The 27,247-nt window shown below is 41.2% G+C and overlaps 1 protein-coding gene across 8 annotated transcripts in view; it reads right to left on the bottom strand.

Moving 5' to 3' along the window:
- The window catches only part of itga2.2 (integrin, alpha 2 (CD49B, alpha 2 subunit of VLA-2 receptor), tandem duplicate 2), a 40,038-nt gene that overhangs the window by 12,525 nt on the left and 266 nt on the right, over window positions 1–27,247 (bottom strand). For 2 of the 8 annotated variants that reach the window (XM_067398187.1, XM_067398181.1), the window contains exons 1-12: window positions 26,859–27,212; window positions 10,811–10,937; window positions 6,694–6,803; window positions 6,431–6,525; window positions 4,200–4,314; window positions 3,958–4,085; window positions 3,718–3,866; window positions 2,943–3,093; window positions 2,671–2,836; window positions 2,448–2,527; window positions 2,222–2,360; window positions 1,890–2,035 (exon numbers count right to left, since the gene is read on the bottom strand). In XM_067398187.1, coding sequence (XP_067254288.1) covers window positions 1,890–2,035; window positions 2,222–2,360; window positions 2,448–2,527; window positions 2,671–2,836; window positions 2,943–3,093; window positions 3,718–3,866; window positions 3,958–4,085; window positions 4,200–4,314; window positions 6,431–6,525; window positions 6,694–6,803; window positions 10,811–10,937; window positions 26,859–26,892 — 1,440 coding nt within the window. In that variant the 5' untranslated portion in view covers window positions 26,893–27,212. Of the gene's footprint in view, window positions 1–1,889; window positions 2,036–2,221; window positions 2,361–2,447; window positions 2,528–2,670; window positions 2,837–2,942; window positions 3,094–3,717; window positions 3,867–3,957; window positions 4,086–4,199; window positions 4,315–6,430; window positions 6,526–6,665; window positions 6,804–9,771; window positions 9,886–10,810; window positions 10,938–26,800; window positions 27,213–27,247 lie in introns of those variants that run through there. The other 6 variants (XM_067398185.1, XM_067398180.1, XM_067398183.1 and 3 more) reach the window with 5 other exon arrangements.

Below are 27,247 nucleotides of genomic sequence, written 5' to 3'. Positions count from 1 at the left end.
GTTTTACAAGCAGGTAAGTTATATTTGTTATACTGTGTAAGCCCATCTTAAATAAAAAATTAAAAATCAGACACGTGTATTGTGGTTATTCATGCTAACAATGATTGAGCAATGCTAATGCTAACACATTGTACATCCACTACACCTAACAAACAAATGCACATTGTACCCCCTCATATCTTAAACACATAAAACACTATACATTCAAAAACATTGCACAAGTCTGCATATGCATGATATCAGTGTCAATAAACAGACAATGTTAATGCTGCAACAATGTATGTGTGTGTTAGATATGGTGTATGTGCATAGTCCAAACATGATCACAGGGTTGCCCCGTGACAGTCATGAAAGCATTAGTTGACTTTAAAATGATAATGACCCCAAGCTTTACTCACCCTCAAGCCATCCTAGGTGTATATGACTTTCTTCTTTCTGATGAACCCAATCAGAGTTATAATATCCTGACACATCCAAGTTTTATAATGGGAGTGAATGGGAAACAACGAATATGAAGCTGAAGAAAATGCATCCATCCATCATAAATATACTCTACACAGCTCTAGAGGGTTAACTCTCTACAGCACAGCATACAGAAAGTTTTTTTAAGCCCTATGATTAGTACATTTTTCATTAAATGATTACAACCAATTAGAAAGGTTGAGGAAGTACCAAAGAACAGTCCAGGAAGGTGTGGGTGTCATTATCAAGCACCATTTAAAGGTGGGACATCCAGTTCTGACACATGGTCAGAGGAGCACATGGCGTAAGAAGGCAAGATTATTTGCTTTAGTAATCTTATTTAAAATGACATGAACTGTACATAAAATGTGTGTGTTTGTTTGTTTGTGTGTGTGTGTGTGTGTGTGTGTATGAATGTGTAGAGAAGCCTTTCCTCACGTTTTATGAAGTTGTTTTTTATTTTGCATGTTCAGGAATTCAGTTTTTCAACGTTGTGCAATAAGGGGTACTTTTCGAGGATGTTTTGGACAATACCTCACATTGGCAATAATGTGTTATAAGAAGAGAAGATGTAGGGTTCCTGGGTGATGTGCAAAAATTGTAACAAACACCTCTACTTCACAGCAGAGAAGAAGTGCTTTTTGAAGTTTTGTACGGAGTGAAATCTTAGTACATGAAGTACATTATATGACATGACACACTCCATGAAACAAACCTATGCATGTATCAAATTCAATATACAATGTCTTTCAAGTGTTTTTCCCTTTTTACTTAATGATTTCTTGACATTTTTGAAAAAAAAAAATCTCTCTGTGCATTGTCTTATGACAATTTTCTCAAAAAACATTTTGGCCTGGGGGGAAATTATTATTATTTTTTTTATCAATGAAATGTTCCCAAATGAACCAAAAATGATGTGTAATATTTTCTTTTTCATGTACCATCAACATGTGTGCAGTAGAGGGTTAATAAAGGACTTCTGAAGCTAAGAAAAATATCCATATTTAACAAGTTAGAAAGTAAAATATCTAGCTTCAGCCAGACCGCCTTCCGTACAAGTGTAATGCCTCTCGCAGTATGGAAGGCAGTCTGGCAGAAGCTAGATATTTTACTTTATAACTTGTTAAATATAGATTTTTTTTTTTTTTTTACACAAATGCATCGCTTCACTTCAGAAGGCCTTTATCAACCCCCCGGAGCCGTGTGGAGTACATTTATGATGGATGATGCACTTTATACTCTTAAACTTGTTGGTCCCATTACTACCATTATACATTTTGGATGTGTCAGGATATTTAATAATATAACTCCTATTGTGTTCATCACAAAGAAGAAAGTCATATACACCTAGGATGGCTTGAGGGTGAGTAAATTTAGAGAGTAATTTTCATTTTAAAGTGAACGAATCCTTTAAGTGTTAAATGTACCTGATCTCCTCTCTGTGAATCTTTGATGACAGGTTGTCCCTGGCTGTTAATAGTGTAAACCACAACCTGTCCTCTATGAACGGCACGAGGAGCTCCGGCCACATAAAACTCAGACGAGCCATCAGTCACAGAGCTGACAGAGTAGCCTGAATATATGACAGAGGGAAAGAATCAAAAACTGAGAAAAATATCTATACACAAAAATTTGCTAATATGCTACCTTTTGGAGAAATAGTACAGTGTTAATGTAAAAATGCATGACAAATATTTAATATTTCAGTTCATTAGATGCAACAAAACTAACTTATCTATACTGCTGGAACAGTGCTTACCAAGTAATGAACTATGGTTTCTATCTTCCAAGACGTTCTCAAAAGCAGTTTTGGGCAAAATGTCTGATTTCTGAGCAGTTTGGTGAACAACAGTCCCGATCCAATTATATGCACCAGCTGCTCCCAGTAGGATCAAATCCTATAACCAAGATTCAATGTAAACCACTAGGAGAAAAAAAAAACATCTAAAACCACTGATGGAAATAAACAGACATATAGATGGCACCTTATTTCTGGTCTGGTGTGCACTGAACCCCACTTGGGACATTTCCATTTTGAAATTATCCGCAGTACCTTTTCCAACACCTAAAGACATCAAAAAACAAAAACAAAGAAAATTGTTATTGACATACATGTAATATATGTTTGTAAAGAAACACATGTCTGTTACATTACTTTTAAAAGGCTTTAATCTATATGAAACACTGCAAATTGACATAATCATGGACCTTCAATGTTGAAGATTCGATCTCCAAGAGTTCCGACAATCTCTATAAGCGTTGCCTCCTCAGACGCATTGAAAAAGTATTTCTCGCTCGGATTACTGGCTATTGATTTAATCTCAGCGATGAGTTTGCTTGTGTCAATGTCATTCCTTAAATAATATCCAAGCACCTAGAAAAGTGCAAAAATCCATCTCTTCACAACATTCATATATACTGAATATTAAGATCCATATATGCCTTCACTTAGGACTGCATATCTTTTTATTTTCACTAACCGCAATGCCAAAGCGAGTAATATTTTGGCTCTCGCATGCTGGAATAACTGTTTTCCTTAGATTTGCATCATGCGACTCTCCATCAGTTACCACCACCATCACTTTAGTGGCCCCAGGACGACCTCCATTTTTGGCTAGGAACGCCTCCTTTCTGTGACATCCAATCACCCACAGATATGCACACAAACCCACCAAGGGAAAAGAAAGCATTTAGTGCAAAAACTGTGTAAAAAAAGAGTGTAAAACCTACTTTAGAATCACAGTTCCCCCCTCCCCCCCTTGTGTTATATTATACAGAAATATTATATACAATTTTTTTTTTATCATACCTTCATTGTTTATTTTTGCTGCTTTTCAAATGTCTTTTATGTATGTTATTTATAATTTTATTTTTTACTTGATCACTTTTGAGCAGAATATACTAAGTCTCATTTCTAAAAAAGTGTAATGCTACTACTACTACTGCTACTACTAATAAATTAGCCTTAGCTAGACAAAGAAATCAACCATTTTATTCCAAAAATGATAAAGATGTAATTTGCACCACTGCCCTTTCCATCATAGAATAGTAAACACAATATCTTTCAGTTGTGATGTAGAGAAAGCGGCATGGAGGAAATGTTCATTTTTGAGACATAAAAAATGAAAAATGAGATGAAAACGATCTCCTGTGATGTACGTATGTCCACTGTTGGACTTTGAGGCCATGTTCTTTACTATATTTCAATAACAGTAGTTCACTCATGTGAAGTTGTTTAGAAAGAATCATGCATACCTGGCAAAATCAATGGCTCTGAAAGTATTAGTCTCTGATCCTTGTTTCTGCTGAATATTTGAAGCTGCTTTAATCATGGCCTGTTTTGTCTGAAAGGAATTCAGATAGAACTCGAACGAGGTGTCAACAGCGTACTGCATCACACTGACCTGTTACAAACGAAATCAGAAATGTATGTAAACAATCAACACAGACAAGAAAAACAGGTTAAACAAACTGTACACAAGTGATTTGACTGGCCTGGGTGCTTTGAGGTCCAATGTCTAAGTTTTCCAAAAGTTTCTTGAGGAAAGCGACGATCGGTTCCCATGGGTATATACTGTTGGATCCATCCAAAACAATGGCAATGTCCATAAAACTACCACAAGCTGTTTGGAAGAAAAATAAAACAACATAAATTTTAATATTTTGCTGGAGATCCCCAATAAAGATTAACCTGAACGGTAAACTTTCAAAAACAGAACATGGAGGTGTGTTTGTACTTTGAATGGCAGGGGAGAAGGGCGGCTGGAGTGTAAACTGTGGGCTCACTTCAGCACAGATTCCTGGGTAGAAGTACAGACTTCCACAGAGCTGAGCCCATAGAGGACCACATGTCTGAAACACAAATATAACAATGTAATTAAAGCTGCAAGCAGCGATGAAAGGGCCCTCGCACCCGGGCTCACCACCACCCGTTGGCCTCAGGAAAACAGTGAAAAGTGGGCGACATGCATGTAAGCGAGTAAATACAGAAGAATTATGGCAAAATCATGTAAAAGTGCCACACTTCCTGCTGCCAACAGGTGGAGCTATAGATAACTGAATATTGTCATATAGATGTCTTTAGGACAGGACTCTTATCACTCATGTGAAGTTTGGGGCAGATCAGACATAGTATGCCTGAGTTACAACAGCTTCCTCTTTCATGGCGAAACAACAAACTTTGTCGGTCACCACGGACACGCCCTTCAACGAAAACTCAAGATCTTTGCAATTTAACGTCTCAAAGGCCTTAAGATTAGACTGGCCATATATGATGTTGATCTGGTTTAATCTCTATGAGGAGTTAATCACAGTGTAAAACATGTCATTTCCTGTTGCCCCCAGGTGGCGCTATGACTGTAACTGAATATTGTCATATAGATGTCTTCAGGTCAGGACTCTAATAAAACATGTGAAGTTTGGGGCAGATCGGACATTGTTTGTCTGAGTTACAACAACTTCCTTTTTCATGGCGAAACATCGAACTTTGCCAGGCCGCCACGGACACACCCTTCAGTGAAAACTCTAGATCTTCGCAATTTAACGTCTCAAAGGCCTTTAGATTAGACTGACCAAATATGATGTTGATCTGATTAAAGCTCTAGGAGGAGTTTGTTAAAGTACAACATGTGGAAATGGCAAAAACTGCCAAAATTTTGTAGAGAAAATTCAAAATATCTCACTTCCTGTTGGGTTTACAAACTTTGCAACAGGGGCTTTTTTGTAGGTATTGGGCTGTTACATCTGTCTACCGAATTTCATAACTGCACGTGAAATGTAGCACAAAGGGCGCTTAATTGAAATGTTGTAGGTGGTGCTATCGAGCCATTTTGCCACCCCTAATTCTGAAACCCCTATCAGATGTAAATTTTCACCACTTCTGACGCATATGCAAAGTTTCATGATTTTTTGAGAACGTTTAGGCCCTCAAAAATGCGATTAATTTTGGAGAAGAAGAAGAATTGGCTGAGCAATTCCAATAGGGTCCTCACACCATTGGTGCTCGGGCCCTAATAACAGAGCATATGACATCCCACATAAAAGCATGTACAAGAACTTACTTTTTGGAGAAGTAGAACTTCTTAGTTGCACAATTAATCATTAATGATCACAATCTCAATTCAAGCAACACCCATGCAATCTTATTCCTAAATGACAACTTGAGTAACTTGAAGCTTCAAATAAAGATTGTATCAGTTATATTGTTACACCAGTAGGTGGCGACAAGTGACTGTTAAAATTGTATTTGTCAATGAATCATTCATTCAAGAGATTAGTTTAAAAACACTGATTCCTCCAGTAATGAAACAAGTCTTTATGAGAGAGTCACTGAATTATTAATTCAAAACGTTTTTTAATTAATTCAGATTAATTAAATATATATATATATTTTAAATATAGACTGCAGCAATCAAGATTTTGTCACAACCTCTAAAAAATTAGATCTCTAGATTATTTTGTTTAGTTGTCTGTTCAGAATCGTGGGAGAATCGTGCTCTCTGTTTTAAACAAAAGAATTAACAAAACTGTGTTAACAAAAGCAGACGTGAGATTATAAAACATATTTTGTTGAAGCATCTATTCCATTTACATCTGAGTGCTCTATATCTCAAGTGTAATGTACCAGGTGAGATACCAAGCAAGTTTACTACATCAGAAAAGCCACACATATGGACCTGTTAATGTGATGCAAATGTCAAAATGTATTACATACAAGTCATGCACTATGGTGAAAGTGTTTTTAAGGTCATAATATAATATTGTACAAGGAACTGCAGAAAAAACAAGTCTTTATTAATTGATAATTTGCCGCTGTAATCATAATTTGTGTGAGAAGGAATAAAAGTTGTTTGTGTTTTACTGCTACTAGTGTTCATTACATCTGGAAAATGCATTGAATTGTATGTATAGGTACATTTTTGGATTTTTGCAGAAATGGAGGACAGGTAGAGGCACCCAACAGTCTTACCATAAACCCATTGTTTTTGGTTGTTGGAGTTAGAGTAAGACCTAGACTCATGTTGATGTTGTTGCTGTTGGAGATTTTTGGCATATCCACAGAATCTGAGGGCATATTAAACATGGTTTAAACACTTCAGGCTTCAGCTTTACCAAATAATATTTCTTGAATTTGCTTTTTAACTTTGCAGCATGACATTATGACATTGCTCTATGAACAGATAACACTTTTTGATGTATCTTACTGGGAATGATGGCAAAATATTTGCTTACTCTGAAGGTTAAGTGCCTGACAGCTGGTTCCAGGCTTGTTAAGTTCACACTTAGAGATTTCTCCCTTCCGATTTTGATTGTATCCCTTCCACGGAGAACCCACAAGGAGCCTGAGGAACAGTAGTGTTAGTTCAGTACTGCTATCCTGAAGTACAGGTTCAGGCGAGTTTGCTGAGCACATAGCAGTTATTAAAGATAGTCTACAAGACAGGATTGCAGAAACACATTTTAATTAGCAGTGTGTATTTGAAACCATTTCCAAGATTACGTGTGTGTAGGTGTACTGAGCATCCATTATATAATCTAAACACACCCACTAAATTACACAGAATAACACTACTACTGTAGGTCACTGTGATAAGGCGCTTTGCACAAACTAAACACGGCACTCGTAAAAAAAGTAACACACAAACTCACTCACTTCCCATTCTGTGACAGAAAACAAAACAAAATCAATCCTTGTTAAACAGACACATTGCACAATATATAAGAGGCCTTTTACACATTTTGCGCATTCATTTACAGGACAATAATGTTTTGGGGCCCTGAAACATCAAATTTTGAAACCAATACTGGTATTGTCTCCATGTAAACTACAAAAACACTAATTTGTTAAAGAGGTGATGTCATGAGCATACATGTTCACTCTAATAGGCGTATAGTGTTTCTTTACAAAGTGACATCACCAACTACTGGCCTGGCATAAATAATACATTTTTTTTTTGAGGCCAGAACACACCAAGCGAAGCCGACGAACTTGTGGCAACGAAAGCAGACTGCGGGATTTGCTCACGTCGGCAGGGTCTGTGTCCAAAGTTGCCCTGACACACCAAACTGACGCTAAACAGCCGACGGCCAAGCAGCACGTCAGTTCTGCACCTGCGTGAGATGAAATGCCTTTCCAAAACAGCAGGCGGCAGTAGCTGAATAGCCGACCGACGAGCTCCATGCCGATTTAACATGTCGAATCCAGTGCCCAAGGAAGTCGACCGGAAGTTGAAGTCGGCCGGGTGCCGCCATCTTGTAGCAGAACTTCACTTGCGTTAGCATCCCCATTGACTCCCATTCATTTTGGCGTCACTTTGACAGTGAATAACTTTACATCTGAGGCGTTTAAAGACTCCATTTGTCCATTATTTATTTCCAAAGATACACGACAATGTATAAAGGGCTCCATTACCTTCTATGTTACATTATGGCCCCGTAGAAACAGTTTTTGTAAAAATAAGCTAACGATTGCATCATAACCACTCGACTCTCTGTCGCACAGTAGCGAAATAACCGTACAGACAGGAGGAGAAGCTCGCAGGCAATCGGGGAGATTATCTTAATATGGCGTACTGGCGTTACATTTTAAAATACTCTACAAAATAATTAATCAGAATACTTACTCCTGCTCACTCATGCCAAAGAACTCCCCGCTCAAGCTCGCCGTCTCTGCAAGATTAACGATGGCAGTTTTCACGCACAGCTACTAGAAGATTTACATCTGTCAGACAGGTTGCGGACGTCATCAAGCTTAGTGTGAGTCTGCGCGTCAGAAAGGGAAGTGCTAAAAATCGCTAAAAATGGGCTTCACTTGACTCAATTGAGTTCCAATGGGGTCGCTGTGTCCATTTCTTTTACTGTCTATGGTCGAATCGGCTGAAAAAAGGCCAACGAGGACAAACTTCAGCCGACGGTGCGGAACACACTGAGAAAACCTAGTCGGCCGACGAAGAAAAACTGCCCGACGGCCGACTGTCGGCTTGGTGTGTTCCTGCCTTTAGTCGTTTTCGCAGGTTCTGTGTGAACAGGGATTATTTGGGCATCGTTGTCATCTGTATGCAAAAAAAATGCAAAAGGAAAAACGTTTCCGTTTTTAGTACATTGTTATCGTGTAAACGTAGCCTAAGTGTATTTATAAAATAAAAAGCTAGTTTTGAAATACTAATTAAATTAAATGGGTATTATAGAATGCGTAATAGGTATAACATATTTTGTCATTGTTGTCTTAATTCCACTTTCATGGACTTTTAGTTTGTTTCTATTCAGTATCCTGTCTCCTTTGTTTTAGTTCCTGCCAGTCGTTAGTCTCTATGGTAACTGATATGATTAATCATTCAACTCTCATGCTGTTTGTCATTAATTAACCTTGTCTGCCTGAGTATTTAGTTCCTGTGTTTTCAGTTCTGGTTGTCCTTAAAGGGATAGTTCACCCAAAAAATGAAAATTTTATGTTTATCTGCTTACCCCAAGGGCATCCAAGATGTAGGTGACTTTGTTTCTTCAGTTGAACACAAATGATGATTTTTAACTCGAACCGTTGCCATCTGTCAGTCTTATAATGCAAGTCAATGGTCACTTAATTTATAAGAGTCAAAAAACATGCATAGACAAATCCAAATTAAACCCTGTGGCTCGTGACGACACATTGATGTCCTAGGACACGAAACAATCGTTTTGTACAAGAAAACAAACAGTATTTATATTATCATTATTGACTCTTATAGATTGTGTGACCATTGACTCGCATTATTTGACTGACAGATGGCAACGGTTCGAGTTAAAAATCATCATTTGTGTTCAACTGAAGAAACAACGTCACCTACATCTTGGATGCCCTGGGGGTAAGCAAATAAACATCATATTTTAATTTTGGGGAGAACCATCCCTTTAATTTTGTTCAAGCCATGTTACTTAATGTGTGTTGCAAAATAAAAAAAATGTTGTAATGGGAAAAATCATGCAGTAACAGGGTTGCATGCAAAATGTTTTGTTAAATATTTTGTTTTTGGTTGTCAAAATTAGTTAGATAATGTGGTAGATAGTTTATCTACCATATTTAACAGTTCTCACAACAACAAAAAATCCTAATAAGAGAAGTAATAGGATACTAAAGTACATAGGGAAAGTTCTGGGGATTTTAGAAAACATGATGTAAATACATTTTCAAAGCAAGTCTGAGTAAATAAGATGAAAGGACTTTGGGTAATAATGACTCATTGTCTATGGAAATGTTTTATTTGGGGGTCTCTAATGTGTTTGGTGGTGGGAGGGCAAACCAAGTCAGTGAGACAGAGCTAATGCTGGACTCACAGTGAGAATGATGACATCAGCAACATTCACAAAAGCATGAACCGTCTAACAAACATGATGTCACCAGAGCCATTCAATGCAGCCCACGCTAGAGCAGGAAATGCCTCATCTGACCTGTTGCACAACAGAGAGAATGTTAAGAAATACTTGCATAAAGCGTGTCTAGACGGTGAAGGTGACCATAAGCGAACAATAACATGCTTTATATGGGCACAACAAATTAGGCTAAATGAAGTGACCCCAGCATTCCTTCTGTGCTGTAATTATAGCGATATCTGATGTTTAGGGAAGTTGTGAACAGTGTAGATTAAACTTTTCTTTGTGTTTTAGAGGAAAAGTTGTATATTACCAACACCTGTGTGACTTATTGCCGTTTTTTAAAACATGTATGAGCGTAGCTATTATGTGAATGAGGGGAAAACCTTCATTTTCCTGCGGATAGATTCTAAAGAAACCTTTATTGTGATCTCCCGGATGCAGGCAAATTTAATGTGCACAGGAAGTGTGTGTGTGCTGTATATTGAGAGGAGTGACAGTGCAGGGGAAAACAGCTATCAGAATGTGAATGCAAGCCTCATGGCAGCATGAAGGGTTCTATCATTTCTGCAATGCGGAAAACTCGGAATCCATTTGGCAAATTTTAGATGAATAATCAAAAGAAGGGCTTTTGAAGTAAACCTCTCGTGGGCAGCACTTTACTTGCCAAAGGAACTGTTTAATTTTCATTTGATTGCATTTTAAAATGTTTTATGCTTTATGCCTTCATTTGATTACCACAGTTGATAATTAAATCATACATCCAGAACAATTAAAACACACAACAAAATAAAATAATAAAAATTAATAAAATATTCATTCATAGAGCTATATTGTTGTAAAAAAAAAAAAAAGTTATGTTAGTAGATAAAAGATCCTTCTTGTGTGAATAAAGAGTATTGCTCAATTCTCATATAAAACTAAATTCATAATAGGAGCAAACACAATTGTCACAATAAACAAATAAATAGAACACAATTTCTATTAATTTTACACGTCTTACCATTTTCCTTGACCGTTGCTAAACTGTTGTACAGTGTAACCAAACTGTTCTTCTGCCGACCCTGAGAAGATCTTAGCTCCAGAAGTCGCCACGTTAAAACCCTGAGAGTTATCGATGCTGAAACCTGCTGAGATATGCAAAAATCAGTCTTTTGTCTTAACAAATAAACATATACCAACAACACTGACAGAAACACAAGAATAAGGAAGCAGAACCATATCTGGTCTGATAGGCTGCATAATATCCTCTGAAACTGAGTTCTTTTTTAATAGGTATGTGATATATAAACAAGCCATAGCATGAATGTGACTCCAGGGACTGTGTGCAGTAAAACTTTGATGTGGGGATTCTTGGAGAGAGTAAACAATATTTAGTAAAACAGAGATAACCTCCTCTCTGTGTTTTGCAAGAGCTTAATGGGTCAGTGACAAGAGTGTATCAGTTATGTGTCAAGTTCTTAGAAATATACACTGTAAAAAGAGGACATGAACAAAACCAGTTACTGTAATTTAGATGTTATCATTTTTAAGTTACCTTTTTAAAAAAAAAAACATTTTTCAAGAAAAGTTCATTATTATTTTCTAAAAATGTTTAAATCAAAGTATTTTTATAAATATAATGACTTAGTCATTTATAAAATTCTATTGTTATACATCTAGGAACCTGCAATGAGTAGACCCCCTTAAATAGTTGGAATAACACGCCTGGTATAAATCACTTTATATTAACCAAGACATTTCTCCTGTATACAACTCAAAACTGTCCAAAGCATCATCAAATCTCATTGCCACCACTGGTCGACGGTGGGATGTGAAAGGATGACTAGAGGACAGGAATATGGAGGAAGGAAGGAATAATAATAAGAAGAAAAGTGAGGAGCCGAGCATGCACTCTGTGGCTTGCAGGGTGGGTGGTAAGCAGGACCCAGAATAATGACTATAACTTCTAGATGTTGGTGTGGCTGGTTGGGATGCTGGAATAGGAGGGAGCGGTTGCTGGTGGGCGACAGATCATGAGTGGGTAGGATCCCTTCCTGCTCTCAGCAATGATCGTGGATAGCCTAGTCAAGGGCCAAACCCCATAATATCCTTATTATTAGCATAACCATTAATGATATTAGTGTGGTTACCAGGGAAATTTGAGGAGGGGGGTGGGGAAGGAGGAGTAAAGGGGAAAAAACATACTAAAGCAATTAATGTCTTTAAATATTATACACCTCTAAATCAAATGTAATTCTGAGATATAACTCCCCCTCTTATCTTCTTGTTGCCTTTGTTAACTTGGTATGTTAATAATAATAAAAAAAATAAATTATATTGTTTTATATTTCTGTGCATAAAAACATTTAAATTATCTTATAATTTTATAATTATTATTATAGAAAATAATAATAAGAATTTATTTCTTTTAATGTGGCATTAATTGCTTAATGTTTTACTTTGTCCCCAAACAAATATGAAAATTAATTTTAATTCAGAAATTAAAACATGTTTCTTTCAGAAGAGGATGTTTTTATTGTGTGAATTGCACTTTACAGATAAGATGAAAAGAGCATTATGCCATTGACCCTTATAACATTTCTGATTAACATTTCAATTGTTATCTTATGTTAATTGCAGGTCCCTTTGTAGAAATATTGTGAGATGTCATTGCTTACATAGATATTTTCTTTGTATATATATATTTTTTTTCTATCTATCTATCTATCTATCTATCTATCTATCTATCTATCTATCTATCTATCTATCTATCTATCTATCTATCTATCTATCTATCTATCTATCATATATATATATATATCTTTACACAGCTTAATCTATCCTGGCCATCTGGTCTCTCTGCTTATCTTTATATTATCATCATCTACATTTTAATTTAAAGTTCAGTAGAAAAGTGATAAAGTGCTAAAGATATGTGAGCAACACAATCCATAAAGCCATGAATAAAGGAACATATAGTAACTCCTCTTACAGAGTTGCCATTCATTACTTAAAGACCCAGTCATCACACAAAGAGGGCCTTTAAACAGTGTAATGTGCAGACACATGAAATGAGACAGAGGATGAATTAAGCGTGAACATGAGCGGAAACAAAAAAGGAGAGGTCAGACTGTGAGGTTAGAGAGAGAGAGAGAGAGAGAGAGAGAGAGAGAGAGAGAGAGAAAATGTCTTTCCAGTCCAGTGCCTGCATTATGATCAGTAAGCTGTAGTTTAGACACCATTCAGACAATAACTACTACACCTTTGATAAGCATCCGGCACCATTTTAAACATGACATTTTGACCATTGTGTTGGTTTTATGTTGGATGATTACTAATAATAATCTGAATAAAAAACAATACCAATTACAGTGGTAATGAATTGGCTGATGGAATAGGGATAATTCAGGAGTTTTTGGCAAAACTGCAACCCCAGCCTGCTTCTGAGATTTCGGAATCAGGCAGCGAGGGGATTGGAATTCCGTCTCTATCGCAGCCTGGTCTTGCATTATTTGCAGATGACACCGATTGTGTCTCAGTGGCAGCCACAGACTCGCTGTTCTCAGAAGAACAATTAGTTTCAGATAGAGTATATATAATAATAATGCCTCACTCAGCTCGCCAGATACTACAGCCTCAGAACTGGTTAGTGTAGCTCAGTTGGTGGGTTCAATAGAGGATCACTGTGGTATGTTTAAGGGGTTGTTGGTCCAGGTGCGCCATCAAGTTTAGATAGCGCAATCACCTTTATCTGAATCTTGCAGAGCCACTTCGTTACCCTCCTCTGGTTCCAGGTCAGATATTTGGACCTGCAGCTCTGGAGGTGTTGGAGCAAAGGCTCATTGCTTCAGAAGCGCGGTGACAGGTGCAGAAACACTGTTTTTAAAGTGCCTGCATTCGATCTATTCATTCCGCCGAGGTACTTTTCTTTCGCGCCATCGATTTCCAATGCGTGACCCTCCACCATGTCATAAAGGTCTAGCAATCCAGACCATATGGACCTCCAAAAAGATTATATCATCGTTCGGGACATGTGATGGTGGCCTCTGATAACCCCCCTGATAATTTTTTTTTTTTCAGTCCTATGCAAAGCATGATGGGAACTTAAAATCAACTTAATGCCATAACAAAAATTGTGTAATCGCAACATTCAAAAAGATTCAGATAACTTACATTTTAAACATTTAAAAAATAATATGCTAATGCAAATGACAATTATTGATAACAAATATTCAAGAATTGTGTTGCTATAGCTCATTTTGTTTCAATCAAGAAAACTCTCAAAGTAGTTTTGGGATGTTAAAGGTCCCATGACATGCTGCTTTTTGGATGCTTTTATATAAGCCTAAGTGGTCCCTAGTACTGTATCTGAAGTCTCTTTCCCGAAATTCAGCCTTGGTGCAGAATGTCAGCCACTACGAGCTATGGGTGCAATGGTTCAAATTGCTCACGGTTTGGTTCGTATCACGGTTTTAGGGTCACGGTTTCGGTATGTGCTATGTTCAGGGAAAATAGGACTACTGTCAAAAAATAAATAAAAATAAGAACAATTAATCAAACTACAAGCAACATCACAAATAAATACAATAGAGCAAATATTCAAATAAAATAAACCGTGCTTTTCAGGTTTTGTATATGCAAACACTGAGCAACTACCATGCTTCGCTCATTTGCAGGCCATGATGTCTCTCGAGGAAAAAAAAACATTGTGCTCGCCTCGCACTGTAGTAGCTCATTTTGTCATGGTAGAGAAAGGGGAGGTAACCTTTCCCCGTAGGGAAGATTCCAGATTGGGCCATCTGAGCTTTCATTTTCTCAAAGGCGAAGCAGGATACCCAGGGCTCGGTTTTCATGCCATGGGACCTTTAATGAATATAGAAATTGTGAGCAGAGGAATAGACAAACCCTAGTGAAAAAAAAGTATACTTTATTGTATTTTAAATATATTCCCTTTTTCTATAGTACACTGCAAATATACTAACAAAAAATGTACTATCGTTAAATATATAAAAAGTATCATATTTTCACAATACAACTTTTAACACACTTTAAAATAATTGTACTTTAGTATATTTTCTAAAAAATATATTTTAGAAAAATATACTTGAAGTGTAAGTTCAGTTTATTTTATAAAAGTGTATTTATTTGCACTTTATAAAAATATATTTGAGGTATATTTTAACTGTGTGCTGAAAATGATCATTGTAACAATGCACTGAAAGTATATTTAAAAAATACATTATTTAATATCCTGAAGTTGTAGTGTATCTAATATTAAATTTGAGTATATTTTTTAAGTTTACTTCTTCCTCCTTGGAATTCATTATATTACTTGTGCTTATTTATTTCAGTATGAATGCATTAAAAGCCCATTTAATAATATGCAGTGTAGTATAGTTTACACTGGCAGAATCATTTTACAATCGTACACACAAATCTATATTAAACAACACACCAGCAGCACAAGTAATGTTACATGCGAAAAAATATGTTGAATGGTTAAACTTATCGGAATTCAAACGTCTCTTCAACTTGGTCTGTGACCAATCAGTTCCCATTCAGTCGGTCACGTTCGACGTACGTCGGACAGACCGACGAATAGGAATCTCGCTAGAGAGGCCAATCTACTTCGAGTGTAACTAAACGAGCCAATGCACATTGGCATGCAATCATATGCATCAGCTGCTTGCCTCGCAGCGCGAGTATATAATGAGCAGCAGGTGCGTTGCATCTTCGAGACTCCACTTTCTGCAAAGGGGTGGAGTCCCGGTCCCGACGCCTCGTTCCAATCCTCCTCAGAGGGTTGCTCCTGGCGGCGGGGCTGGTGACTTGAGTATCACGGTGAGCGCGTTTCCTTCAGGGCACCAACCCCCTAGGAACCCTCACCCCTCTTGCGCTCCGCAGCCAGTAGAGCTGCCGGGGGAACGCGGTGGACCACCCCAGAGGTGTGTACCATCCGTACGACCGGATGTCGATCGCTTCTGGGGATGACGATTCGGCGCAGCTGCCTCCCTCGGGAGTGACAACTGTGCCCGATTCAGACCCGGAAATGATGGCTATGCTTTCCCGGGCCGCCAACAGGGTCGGGCTCGTGTGGAACCCTCCACCGTGTCCCGAGCCCTCGAGGTTGGATGATTGGTATCTCGGGGTGGCAAGGGCTGGTTCTCAGCCCCCCACCCCAGTGCCTTTCTTCCCGGAGGTGCATGAAGAGCTCACTGGCACGTGGACGGCACCTTTTACTGCCCGAAGCAGTGTCGGTGGGTCCTCCTCCCTCACCACCCTTGATGGTGGAGCGGCTAAGGGTTATACGCGCATACCGTGAAACGGGCCGTTGCTATGCAACTGTGCCCTAACTCCACCTGGCGGGGGGAGCCGTCTCTCCCTTCCCGGGCCTGTAAGTACTCGTTGGATCTTACCGGCAAGGCCTATCAGGCCTGTGGGGAAGCCGCTTCCACCTTACACGCTATGGCGTGGTTACGGCGCGGTCAGTGGGTCGTGCGATGTCCACCATGGTGGTCCAGGAACGCCATCTCTGGCTGTGTCTCACGGACATGAGGGATACCGACAAAGTCAGGTTTCTTAATTCCCCCGTGTCCCAGACCGGCCTTTTCGGCGACGCGGTCGAGAACTTTGCCCAACAGTTCTCGGCTGTACAAAAGCAGTCAGAGGCCATCAGTCACATCCTGCCGAGGCGGTCAGCTGCTGCACCTCCACCGCCGGCGGCACCTCAGACTGCCCGTCGCCGAGGGCGCCCCCCTGCATCCGCCTCCGCTCCCACGCCCCAGCAGCAGCAGCCTCCATCCAAGTGGCATCGTGGAGCCGGTCGCGGGCGGGGTGCCCAGCCCATCCAGCCACCCCCTAAGAAGAAGGGTGGCAAGGCCAAGTCCAAGCGGCCTCACACAGAGAGCCTCCCGGGCCGCGTCCCTGCGTTCCACCTCGCTGCCCCGCGGCGGGTACACCGGTGGTCCCCTTGGTGCCGCTTGCGCGGTCTCTGGGAGCCTGGCTAGCGCTCCCCAGTCCATCGGCTATGCGATTCAGTTCGCCCGGCGCCCCCCCAAGTTCAGGGGCATCCTCTTCACTACAGTGAAAGATGTCGATGCCCCTGTTCTGCGTGTGGAGATTGCAGTCCTACTGGCGAAGGACGCGATAGAGCCGGTCCCTCCAGCCGATTTGAGGTCGGGGTTCTACAGCCCCTACTTCATTGTACCCAAGAAAAGCGGCGGGTTACGACCGATCTTGGACCTGCGAGTTTTGAATCGGAGCCTTCACAAGCTACCGTTCAAAATGCTCACGCAGAAACGCAATTTCGAATGCATCCGTCCCCGAGATTGGTTTGCAGCGATCGACCTGAAGGACGCGTACTTCCATGTTTCGATTCTTCCGCGACAAAGGCCATTCCTGAGATTCGCGTTCAAATGTCGAGCATATCAGTACAGAGTCCTACCCTTCGGGTTGGCCCTGTCTCCCCGCGTCTTCACGAAAGTCGTGGAGGGAGCCCTTGTTCCCATGAGAGAACAGGGTGTTTGCATTCTCAACTATCTAGACGACTGCCTCACCCCTCTTGGGATCAGTTGTGCGAACACAGGGATTTGGTGCTCAGTCACCTCAGCCAGTTGGGGCTTCGGGTCAACTGGGAAAAGAGCAAACTCGCCCCAGTGCAGAGGATCTCTTTTCTCGGTATGGAGTTGGATTCGGTCGAACAGATAGCATGCCTCACAGAGGAACGTGCTCGGTCGGTGTTGAACTGCCTGAATACGTTCAACGGCAGGACAGCGGTCCCACTGAAGTTCTTTCAGAGGCTCCTGGGGCATATGGCGGCTGCAGCGGCTCTAACACCGCTCGGTCTGCTTCATATGAGACCGCTTCAGCACTGGCTTCACGGCCGAGTCCCGAGATGGGCGTGGCAACGCGGCACGTTCCGGGTGCCAATCACTCAGGAGTGCCGCCGAACCTTCAGTCCGTGGTCGGACCCTTTGTTTCTTCGGGCAGGAGTGCCCCTAGAACAAGTGTCCCGGCATGCTGTGGTTTTCACAGATGCTTCTGCCACCGGCTGGGGTGCTACGTACAACGGGCATGCAGTCTCAGGGGACGGGACCCCATCTGCATTGGCACATCAATTGCCTCGAGTTGCTGGCAGTACGCCTTGCTCTGAGCCGCCTCAAAGGCCTGCTTCAGGGCAAGCATGTACTGGTCCGTACGGACAACACTGCGACCGTTGCGTACATCAACCGTCAAGGTGGTCTACGCTCCCGTCGCATGTCGCAACTCGCCCGCCATCTCCTCCTGTGGAGTCGAAAGCATCTGAGGTCGCTTCGCGCCATTCATGTCCCCGGTGTGCTCAACCGTGTGGCCGACGAGCTATCACGAGCTGCGCTGCCAGGAGAGTGGCGACTCCACCCCCAGATGGTTCAGCTGATCTGGAGAGAGTTCGGAGAGGCTCAGGTAGACCTGTTTGCCTCACCAGAAACCTCCCACTGCCAGTTGTTTTACTCTCTGACCGAGGGGACACTCGGGACAGATGCACTGGCTCACAGCTGGCCCCGGGGCCTGCGCAAATATGCGTTTCCCCCAGTGAGCCTACTTGCACAGACCCTGTGCAAAGTCAGGGAGGACGAGGAGCAGGTCTTGTTAGTTGCGCCTTACTGGCCCAACCGGACCTGGTTCCCAGAACTCTCACTCCTCGCAACAGCCCCTCCCTGGCCCATCCCTCTGAGGAAGGACCTCCTCTCTCAGAGACGGGGCACTCTTTGGCACCCGCGTCCAGACCTCTGGAAACTCCATGTCAGGTCCCTGGACGGGACGCGGAGGTTGTAGGTGACTTACCCCCTGAGGTACTTAACACCATCACTTCGGCACGTGCACTGTCTACGAGACGTGCTTACGCCTCGAAGTGGAACCTGTTCGTCGAGTGGCGCTCTTCTCGCCGAGAAGACCCCCGAAGATGCTCGATCGGAGTTGTGCTTTCCTTCTTGCAGCAAGGGTTGGAGCGTAGGCTGTCCCTCTCCACCCTCAAAGTCCATACTGCTGCCATATCCGCTTACCACGACCACATAGATGGCAAATCTGTTGGTCAGCACGACCTGGTCATCAGGTTCCTTAGGGGGGCGAGACGGTTAAATCCTCCTCGTTCCCCCTCCATACCCTCTTGGGACCTTACTCTGGTGCTCAGAGCACTCCAGATTGCTCCCTTTGAGCCTTTGCTGTCAGCAGACTTAAAGATTCTGTCTATGAAGACTTTGCTGCTGGTGGCATTGGCCTCCATCAAGAGGGTAGGGGACCTGCAGTCATTTTCGGTCGACGAATCGTGCCTTGAGTTCGGGCCGGGTGACAGCCACGTGGTACTGAGACCCCGGCCTGGCTATGTGCCCAAGGTTCCTACCACTCCCTTCAGGGACCAGGCAGTGAGCCTGCAAGCGCTGCCCTCGGAGGAGGCAGACCCAGCCCTGGCTTTGCTCTGTCCAGTTCGCGCCTTGCGACTGTACATAGACAGAACTTGAAGCTTCAGGACCTCAGACCAGCTCTTTGTCTGTTACGGAGGCCAGCAGAAGGGAAAGGCTGTCTCCAAGCAGAGGATGGCCCACTGGATAGTGGATGCCATCGCCCTGAGCTTGGTAAGCCCGCTCAGGTTGCATGCCCACTCCACGAGAGGTGTGGCGCCAGGCCTATACTCCGTTGTATCCTTGAGAACCGGATTTAGGCTGGGTTCCATATGTGTGACCCTACGGGGATCCCATATGGCTTTTTCCACGGCTGCTCCTAAACGAAGCCCGTGTCTTTCCCTCTGGGAGAACCCATCTCTCACTGAGTGGAGTCACCACAGTTCTTCCATATGTTGTACAACCTACAAGGTTAGTCAACAACAGTGATCGACCCACTCTGCGTGAGCCTGGTCCCACCGTCCTTAGGCAAGGGGGTTCAGGTGGCTCACGACAGAGCGCTGGAAGAGGGCAGCTTCTGTGGCGCTTTGGTAGGGATTCCTATTCGTCGGTCTGTCCGACGTACGTCGAACGTGACCGACTGAATGGGAAGGTCTCGGTTACATAGGTAACCCTAGTTCCCTGAAGGAGGGAACGGAGACGTACGTCCCGTTGCCACAGGCGTTGTCCTGCTGATGCTGCCGCCTGCTGGGTTCGGCTCCTCAGCGAAAACCTGAAGATGCAACGCACCTGCTGCTCATTATATACCCGCGCTGCGAGGCAAGCAGCTGATGCATATGATTGCATGCCAATGTGCATTGGCTCGTTTAGTTACACTCAAAGTAGATTGGCCTCTCTAGCGAGATTCCTATTCGTCGGTCTGTCCGACGTACGTCTCCGTTCCCTCCTTCAGGGAACGAGGGTTACCTATGTAACCGAGACGATTTTGTTGCTCACTGCCTTCAGCCAATCAGAGTTGAATCCCCTCGCTCAGTGAAGTAATGTTGCGATGTATAATTTATTTAATAAAACACTGAAAGCGCAATACATCGCTCAAACTTGGGGATTCTGACCAGTTCAATCAAGTGACATCGCAGACTGACCGTGATGGCGACGACAACCGGCTAATGTAATGGCCTAAGTTACGCGATCCTGAAAGAACCGAAGAAAAGTGCTGCTATTGGGAGGTAAGTTGTAGTCTTGCCAGTTAACAAACTTTATTTTATTTCCTTTAACAAACGGAGAGCGAGATTTCGGCTTGTAATTAGTCCTTACACAGACATATACTTAAAGTGTACTAAGTATACTTGAAGTTGTTCCAATTTAGCACACAAAAGTATACTAAATATACTTAAAGTTATATTTTAATACTACTTAATTATAACTTAAATATACTTAGTACAAAATTAGTTGTTTCAAAATAGCACCCTTTAAGTTGACTAATCATTAACACACTTGAAATATACTAATAATTAGTCTTGCTGCAAGTATAGCCTACTTAACATACTTTTTTTTCACTAGAGAAGGGCCCATCCAAATACCCACATTTGTGGTTTCTGCTGCTTGAGCAAGTGAACACAACAGGAAGTAACTGCACAGGCCTTAAAAAAAAGTCTTTGCACTTGACCGCTTGTCTACTTGACGTATTTCCTGTATTTGGCCCAAGTGTTCAAAGACCACAAGTGTGTATAGAACTTTTGAGAACCTGCCACTCAGACCGTTGATCGAATTTACCGGAAGATGGATTTATATCACCAGCTGTCCATACAGCAAAGGCTATGCAGCTACGCATTCAGCAATTTCCCAGATCGTATTACGTACTACGAACATTTCTATAATTTATTAATTAAAAAAATTAACTCCCAATATATACTTTAATGTGGGATATAAAGTTGTGAGATACATAATATTGTCGTGAGTTTCTACGTTTTAAAAAATATATAGCATGTCTCATATGGCATCACATCCCACATTCAAGCATATGTTATAATTAATCCTGATCGATTAAAATGATTAAACTAAGACATAATTTCCAAAACCACACTGTACACAACTATCATTCTTTGCATGTTGCAATAGCACAACAATGCTGCGCATAATACACACTTTAAGATGATGATGACAGGAAAATGAGTGAGAGATGACTGAAGTGTTTATATCCAGAAATATCATGGTGCGAGCAGTCCTGCTTCACGAATCAGAGGATCAGGCTTGTGTGATAAGGGATCTACCAGTCGATCATTTCCCCAGCACGTCGCTAAAAACACTCTATACATCTCATTATGTGCATACTATCCACCCTAAATAGTACTGAATATTAATAATGTCACATAGTATGCACGTTTAGACACAGACACTGTCTTTACAGCACATGGAGCGCGATAATGCACAGCCGCGCCAAACATACACGAAGAATATCACCAGTTTAACCGCCATCACTTCAAATTATTTATTAAATTTAGCTCTTAATGAGAGCTCTGTAGTCTCACCAATAATTCACCAAGACCGTTCAAACATTTTCAAGACATTTAATTCGTAAAACGACTTTGATTCCCGAACTGGTTCTGATCGAGGCTATCCATCACTGTAACCGGAAAATCTTTTACACTGCGTGGCTCATTCCGGAAGCCAAAAACCCGGAAGTGTGAAAAAGGTCTATTGGAGCAGTGCCCAAGGAAGTCGACCGGAAGTTGAAGTCGGCCGGGTGCCGCCATCTTGTAGCAGAACTTCACTTGCGTTAGCATCCCCATTTTGGCGTCACTTTGACAGTGAATAACTTTACATCTGAGGCGTTTAAAGACTCCATTTGTCCATTATTTATTTCCAAAGATACACGACAATGTATAAAGGGCTCCATTACCTTCTATGTTACATTATGGCCCCGTACAAACAGTTTTTGTAAAAATAAGCAAACGATTGCGTCATAACCACTCGACTCTCTGTCGCACAGTAGCGAAATTACCGTACAGACAGGAAGAGAAGCTCGCAGGCAATCGGGGAGATTATCTTAATATGGCGTACTGGCGTTACATTTTAAAATACTATACAAAATAATTAATCAGAATACTTACTCCTGCTCACTCACGCCAAAGAACTCCCCGCTCAAGCTCGCAGTCTCTGCAAGATTAACGATGGCAGTTTTCACGCACAGCTACTAGAAGATTTACATCTGTCAGACAGGTTGCTGACATCATCAAGCTTAGTGTGAGTCTGCGCGTCAGAAAGGGAAGTGCTAAAAATCGCTAAAAATGGGCTTCTGTTGACTCAATTGAGTTCCAATGGGGTCGCTGTGTCCATTTCTTTTACTGTCTATGGATTGGAGTGTGGAAGAACCATAGACTGTAAAAAAATATGGACGTAGCGTCCGTGACGTCACCCATAGAGTTCTGAACAGCAGTTTTGAAGCGAAAATGAGGCCGCGGCCATCTTAGCTGCGCGTCACCGAACGTCACTCCCGGATAACTGAAAATGGGCAAAGAGGCGGGGAGGTGGTTTGAGCTGATGTGATTGGTTGCTGAAACCACACCCGCCTAGCTCGACGTGACCACGTTAGCAAGCAAAGGAGCTATCTATCTAGATACTATCTAAATTATTAATGAAGTTTTAACATCAGAAAGTTATAAAGGTTTACTGTCAATTTACGGTGTTTTTTTAAGATATAGATGCTCCAACACCAGTAATTTGTGTTGGGTGTGCAAATAACAACATGGAACATCAAATGGGACTTCATACCTTTATAATAGAGATCGCGAGATGAATCCAATCTGTGGCACTTGGGTAAAATATAAATGTCCATTGCAAAAAAAAAAAAAAAAAACATTTCACATTTCTTCTGAATGATCTGCTCTCTGTCATTGTACTTCAAGAAAGGGTGCAATCTGAGCAGCGATCGTATCTAACAAACAAATGAGCCTGTGTCCAAAGTATATTTTTTTCAAAATAGTGCAGCAGTTTTCGTTATAATATCCAAGCAGTGCTGTCAGAGTTGTATATCCTCCTGGTATTGTCATTGTAGTAACGTTAAATCTCGCAATCAAAACTTTCAGCCAATGCCACGATCCAACAACGTGTGTTCTGATTCTTCCACATGCATGCACATCTACGACACACATCTCGAATATTATGAAGCAAGCCATATTTTATAATTGTATAAAATAATCGAGAAAAAAAGCACAAAAACGGCTGAGATGCCAAATTCAGCGGCAGCTGAGGTAACATGACAGCTCACAGACAGCAGCGCACTCTACCTGTCACTCAAGTGACCACGCCCTTAATTATGCAGAACTTTAAGGCTTAATATAATTTGAACGGATAAGTTATAAAAAAATTCACCCCCCTCAGAGTTTCATGAAGGGCAAAAATAGCAGTATAGACCAAAACCACAATTTGAACCAACTTGTAAACATGTTTTTTTCTGCTATAAACTTGGCCAATTTAACATGGGACTCTATGAGATTCTGCTCTCTTTTGGAGCCTGTCCCTAGCGGCCAGTCGATGAATCGCAGTTTAAGTTACTTCCGTATTGGCTTCACGAGAGAAAGGGGGAGGTTGCCGCTTGGGAAGAACTCATGTTCGTGGATGCGATTATTAACGTTACTGTAGTATGAAGCAGAGCAGGACCGAGTGTTGCGGGAGTTGAACGAGGAGCTGGAGCGATTCATCAACACACGCCTCACGAGCAGCGGGACTTTTATTACGACGGGACTTTTATTATTATTATACACAGTCGCCGGCGCCGCTTCCGCTTTTCCGGTCATGAGTTTACGGGAGCTGTCCTTGTCGACAGAACCAGCGGCAGATGGTAACAGTAATTATGTTCCATAAATAATTAACACAATCCACCATAAAACGTGCAAGAAGTAAATAAGGAACTGCTTGAAGCAAGCTAGTGGTTTGCTGGACGCTAGACACTACTTCCGCATTTGTCCACGGCACTGTTGTCATGTGGTTTCTACGTCAGTAAAGGCGGTAACAAAGGTAACTGACATCATTGACAGGCGACTGCACTGCCCCGTGTCACTGTTTAGAATGGGAATTTTCTCATGATTTACAAGTAGTTGAAAACATTAGAGATATTGTTTGTAATCAGCTGGAGAAAATATATAACACTAGCCTAGTGGTTTTTGGATATTTTACTGCAAAAAGTTTACATATTGTACCTTTAACTTACAGTGGAATGTTTTCTTCAACATGAGCTCTGGAACATAATGCATGATGGGATACGCTTAGCCTAGGAAGCGGTTTTCAAGATAGTGTGGGTTTAGTGTGCATTAAGGGCACTGCACTTTGGCATTTTTAAGACATTGGACAGTCTTGTGCACTTCCTGTTGCGTGCATGAGCTGTCAAGTGGCCAAGATCGCAAGTGTGGGTATTTGGACATGGCACAAAGCCCATTGCCCTTAAAGGGTTAGTTCACCCAAAAATGAAAATGTCGTACCAAAGCTGTAACCTTTGTTAATCTTCAGAACACAAATTAAGTTATTTTTGATGAAATCCAAGAGCTCCCTGACTCGCCCATGGACAGCAATTTCATTACCACAGTAAAGGCCAGAAAGGTAATAAAGACATGGTTAAAATAGTCCACGTGACTACAGTGTTTCAACTTTAATTTTATGAAGCAACGAGAATTCTTTTTTGTGCGCAAAACAATTTAACAAAAAAATTCTATGCTGTTGGTGTAGTAAGCACAGTGCAACGCTTCCATGTTCATTATTGGTCATCTCCTGTGTCAGCATCACACACACATCCGACACTGAGCCAGCGTTTGGATGTAAAATCGGAAGTGCTGCAATGTGCTTACTACATCAACAGCATAGGAGACTGACAGGCAAGAGAAGAGATTGCTGTCTATGGAGGAGTCAGAGAGCTCTCAGATTTCATCAAAAATAATTCATTTGTCTTCCGAAGATGAACGAAGGTCTTACAGGTTTTGAATGACATGAGGGTGTGTAATTAATGACAGAATTTTCATTTTTGGGTGAACCTTTAACCCACACTGTCTCAAATACCACTTTGGAACAGTTTTCAAGGCTAAGCTCATCCCATCATGCATCATGAACTCACGTGCCCCAAAATTGAAAGATGTCAAGGAAAATATTCCACTTTAAGTTAAATTAATTAGATATTACATATAATTTGGTATAGTAAAACCAAGTGTTTCATATTTTCTTGGTGCAAAGTTGTGTGTGTATTTTGTACAGCATTTTTAACTGCTTGAAAAGGTTCGAGATTTAGTTGTTCCATGTCCAACTTTCTCACTTATTGTGATAACTAGCCTATGCCACTTCCACACTATATTCGCGACATCTGTCAAACTTTTCATTATTTATGGGTATGATGATACACAGGGGAGTGACATATGTATGCAGTTTCCTATGAAAAACATCCCGCTCAATCTAAAATATAAACACTTTTTGGCTTACCATACTGAATCAGGGTAAGACAAAAACATGTTTTGGAAAAAGGATTGATAGTGTATTGACTCATTATTTAAATTTTATTAATTTCAAACAAAAAATTTACATAGAGCACCTTTAATTAGAAGCACCACTGTGGCGACCAGGGCAGGCGAGAGCCGTGAGGGAACGCCTCCCAGGTGATGCTTGTTATCACTTGCGTCACCGGCCTCGCGCCGTTCCCTCAAGGCTCTCGCCCGCCCTGGTCGCCACAACCACAAATACTAAATTGTGTTGTCAGTTATGGGACTACTGAACAGACATTTAGAAGTTTATTTGAAAATGCAATGTATTGTAAATCAAAATAATGCTCTAAGCACTTGCATTTTTTCAACACTATCCCCCGGTTTCACAGACAAGGCTTAAGATAGTCCTAGACCAAAATGCATGTTTGAGCCATTTTAACCGAAAGCAACTTGCACAGACATTTCTTAAAATATGGCAGTGTCATTGTTTTTCTCAAGATGAACACCAGTAATGTTTTTATCTAAGGCATGTTTATAAAAGCTACTTAAATGTCCTAACTGAACTATGGCCTAAGCCCTGAGGCCTAAGCTTATTTAAGCCCTGTCTTTGAAACCGGGGCTATGAGTGTGTCACATCAGGTAACCACAATTCTGCACACATTTGCGGTCTTCAAACCCAATTGAACACTGAGCAATTGAAATACGTCATATAAGACAAGTGGTCATGTGCAAAGACCACAATTGTAGATATATGGGGGAATGGGAGGGTTTCAGAGAAACTTGCAGATTGCATGTAAAGAAGCCATCAGCCTGTGTCATCTAGAGATTAATGACTAAAGTAAATATTTAACTAAACAAATAGCATTTAATTTTTCATTCAATCATTTTTGAATGTACAAGATAGGTTTAAACAGTCAACTCTGCTATTTTTAAAATTGATTCTGTAAAAAATTGAATAATTAATACTACATTCATTTTCTTTCTAATGAACATTTAGTACTTTCCAGAACTGGAGGACAGGTTAATGTCTAAATTCATTATAAAACTGTCAACCCTTTTACCTAAGACACAGCTATATCCCAAGATGCATTAAGACTGAGATGGCATGATTCAATTATTAACACTTAAAAGACATTCTGTCTAATAGAATTTAAACACAAAACATACTAACACCTTTGATGAAATGGCAAATTGTCTGAAACTGCATAGCTTGGATACGTTGGCTACTTACACAGAACAGTGAGAAGTAGCTGCAGGATATTCATTTTAAGTCCACAGTGAAATCCAGCATCAACATGAGCTCTCCAGTGTTTTAGTTCAGTGTAAATGTGAATGTGTAACAATGGAGCAGTGCAGAGCCAGGGGTGGAGCGTGAAGTCCTGCTCCCCCGCTCTAGATGTAATTTGGGTGTGGTGGAGTGTGTGTACCAGTCTGTTACACTGCAAATGAGTTTAGATCTTTTACACACTTATGTGTTATAATCACACTATTTGTGTCAGTAATGCCTTTGTTAAAAACTTTATCAAAACTTCACTGCTACATTTATGTTAAAACAATTAACTTTCACTAAATTCTTGAGTTCTAGCCTTAAGTGAGGTAAGCTTCTTGCATTATCTACCT

The sequence above is a fragment of the Chanodichthys erythropterus genome, chromosome 10, assembly GCF_024489055.1.
Source record: "Chanodichthys erythropterus isolate Z2021 chromosome 10, ASM2448905v1, whole genome shotgun sequence".
Lineage (NCBI taxonomy): Eukaryota > Metazoa > Chordata > Actinopteri > Cypriniformes > Xenocyprididae > Chanodichthys > Chanodichthys erythropterus.
Note: the sequence above shows the minus strand (reverse complement) of the source record. Positions and strands in the feature narration are given on the sequence as shown.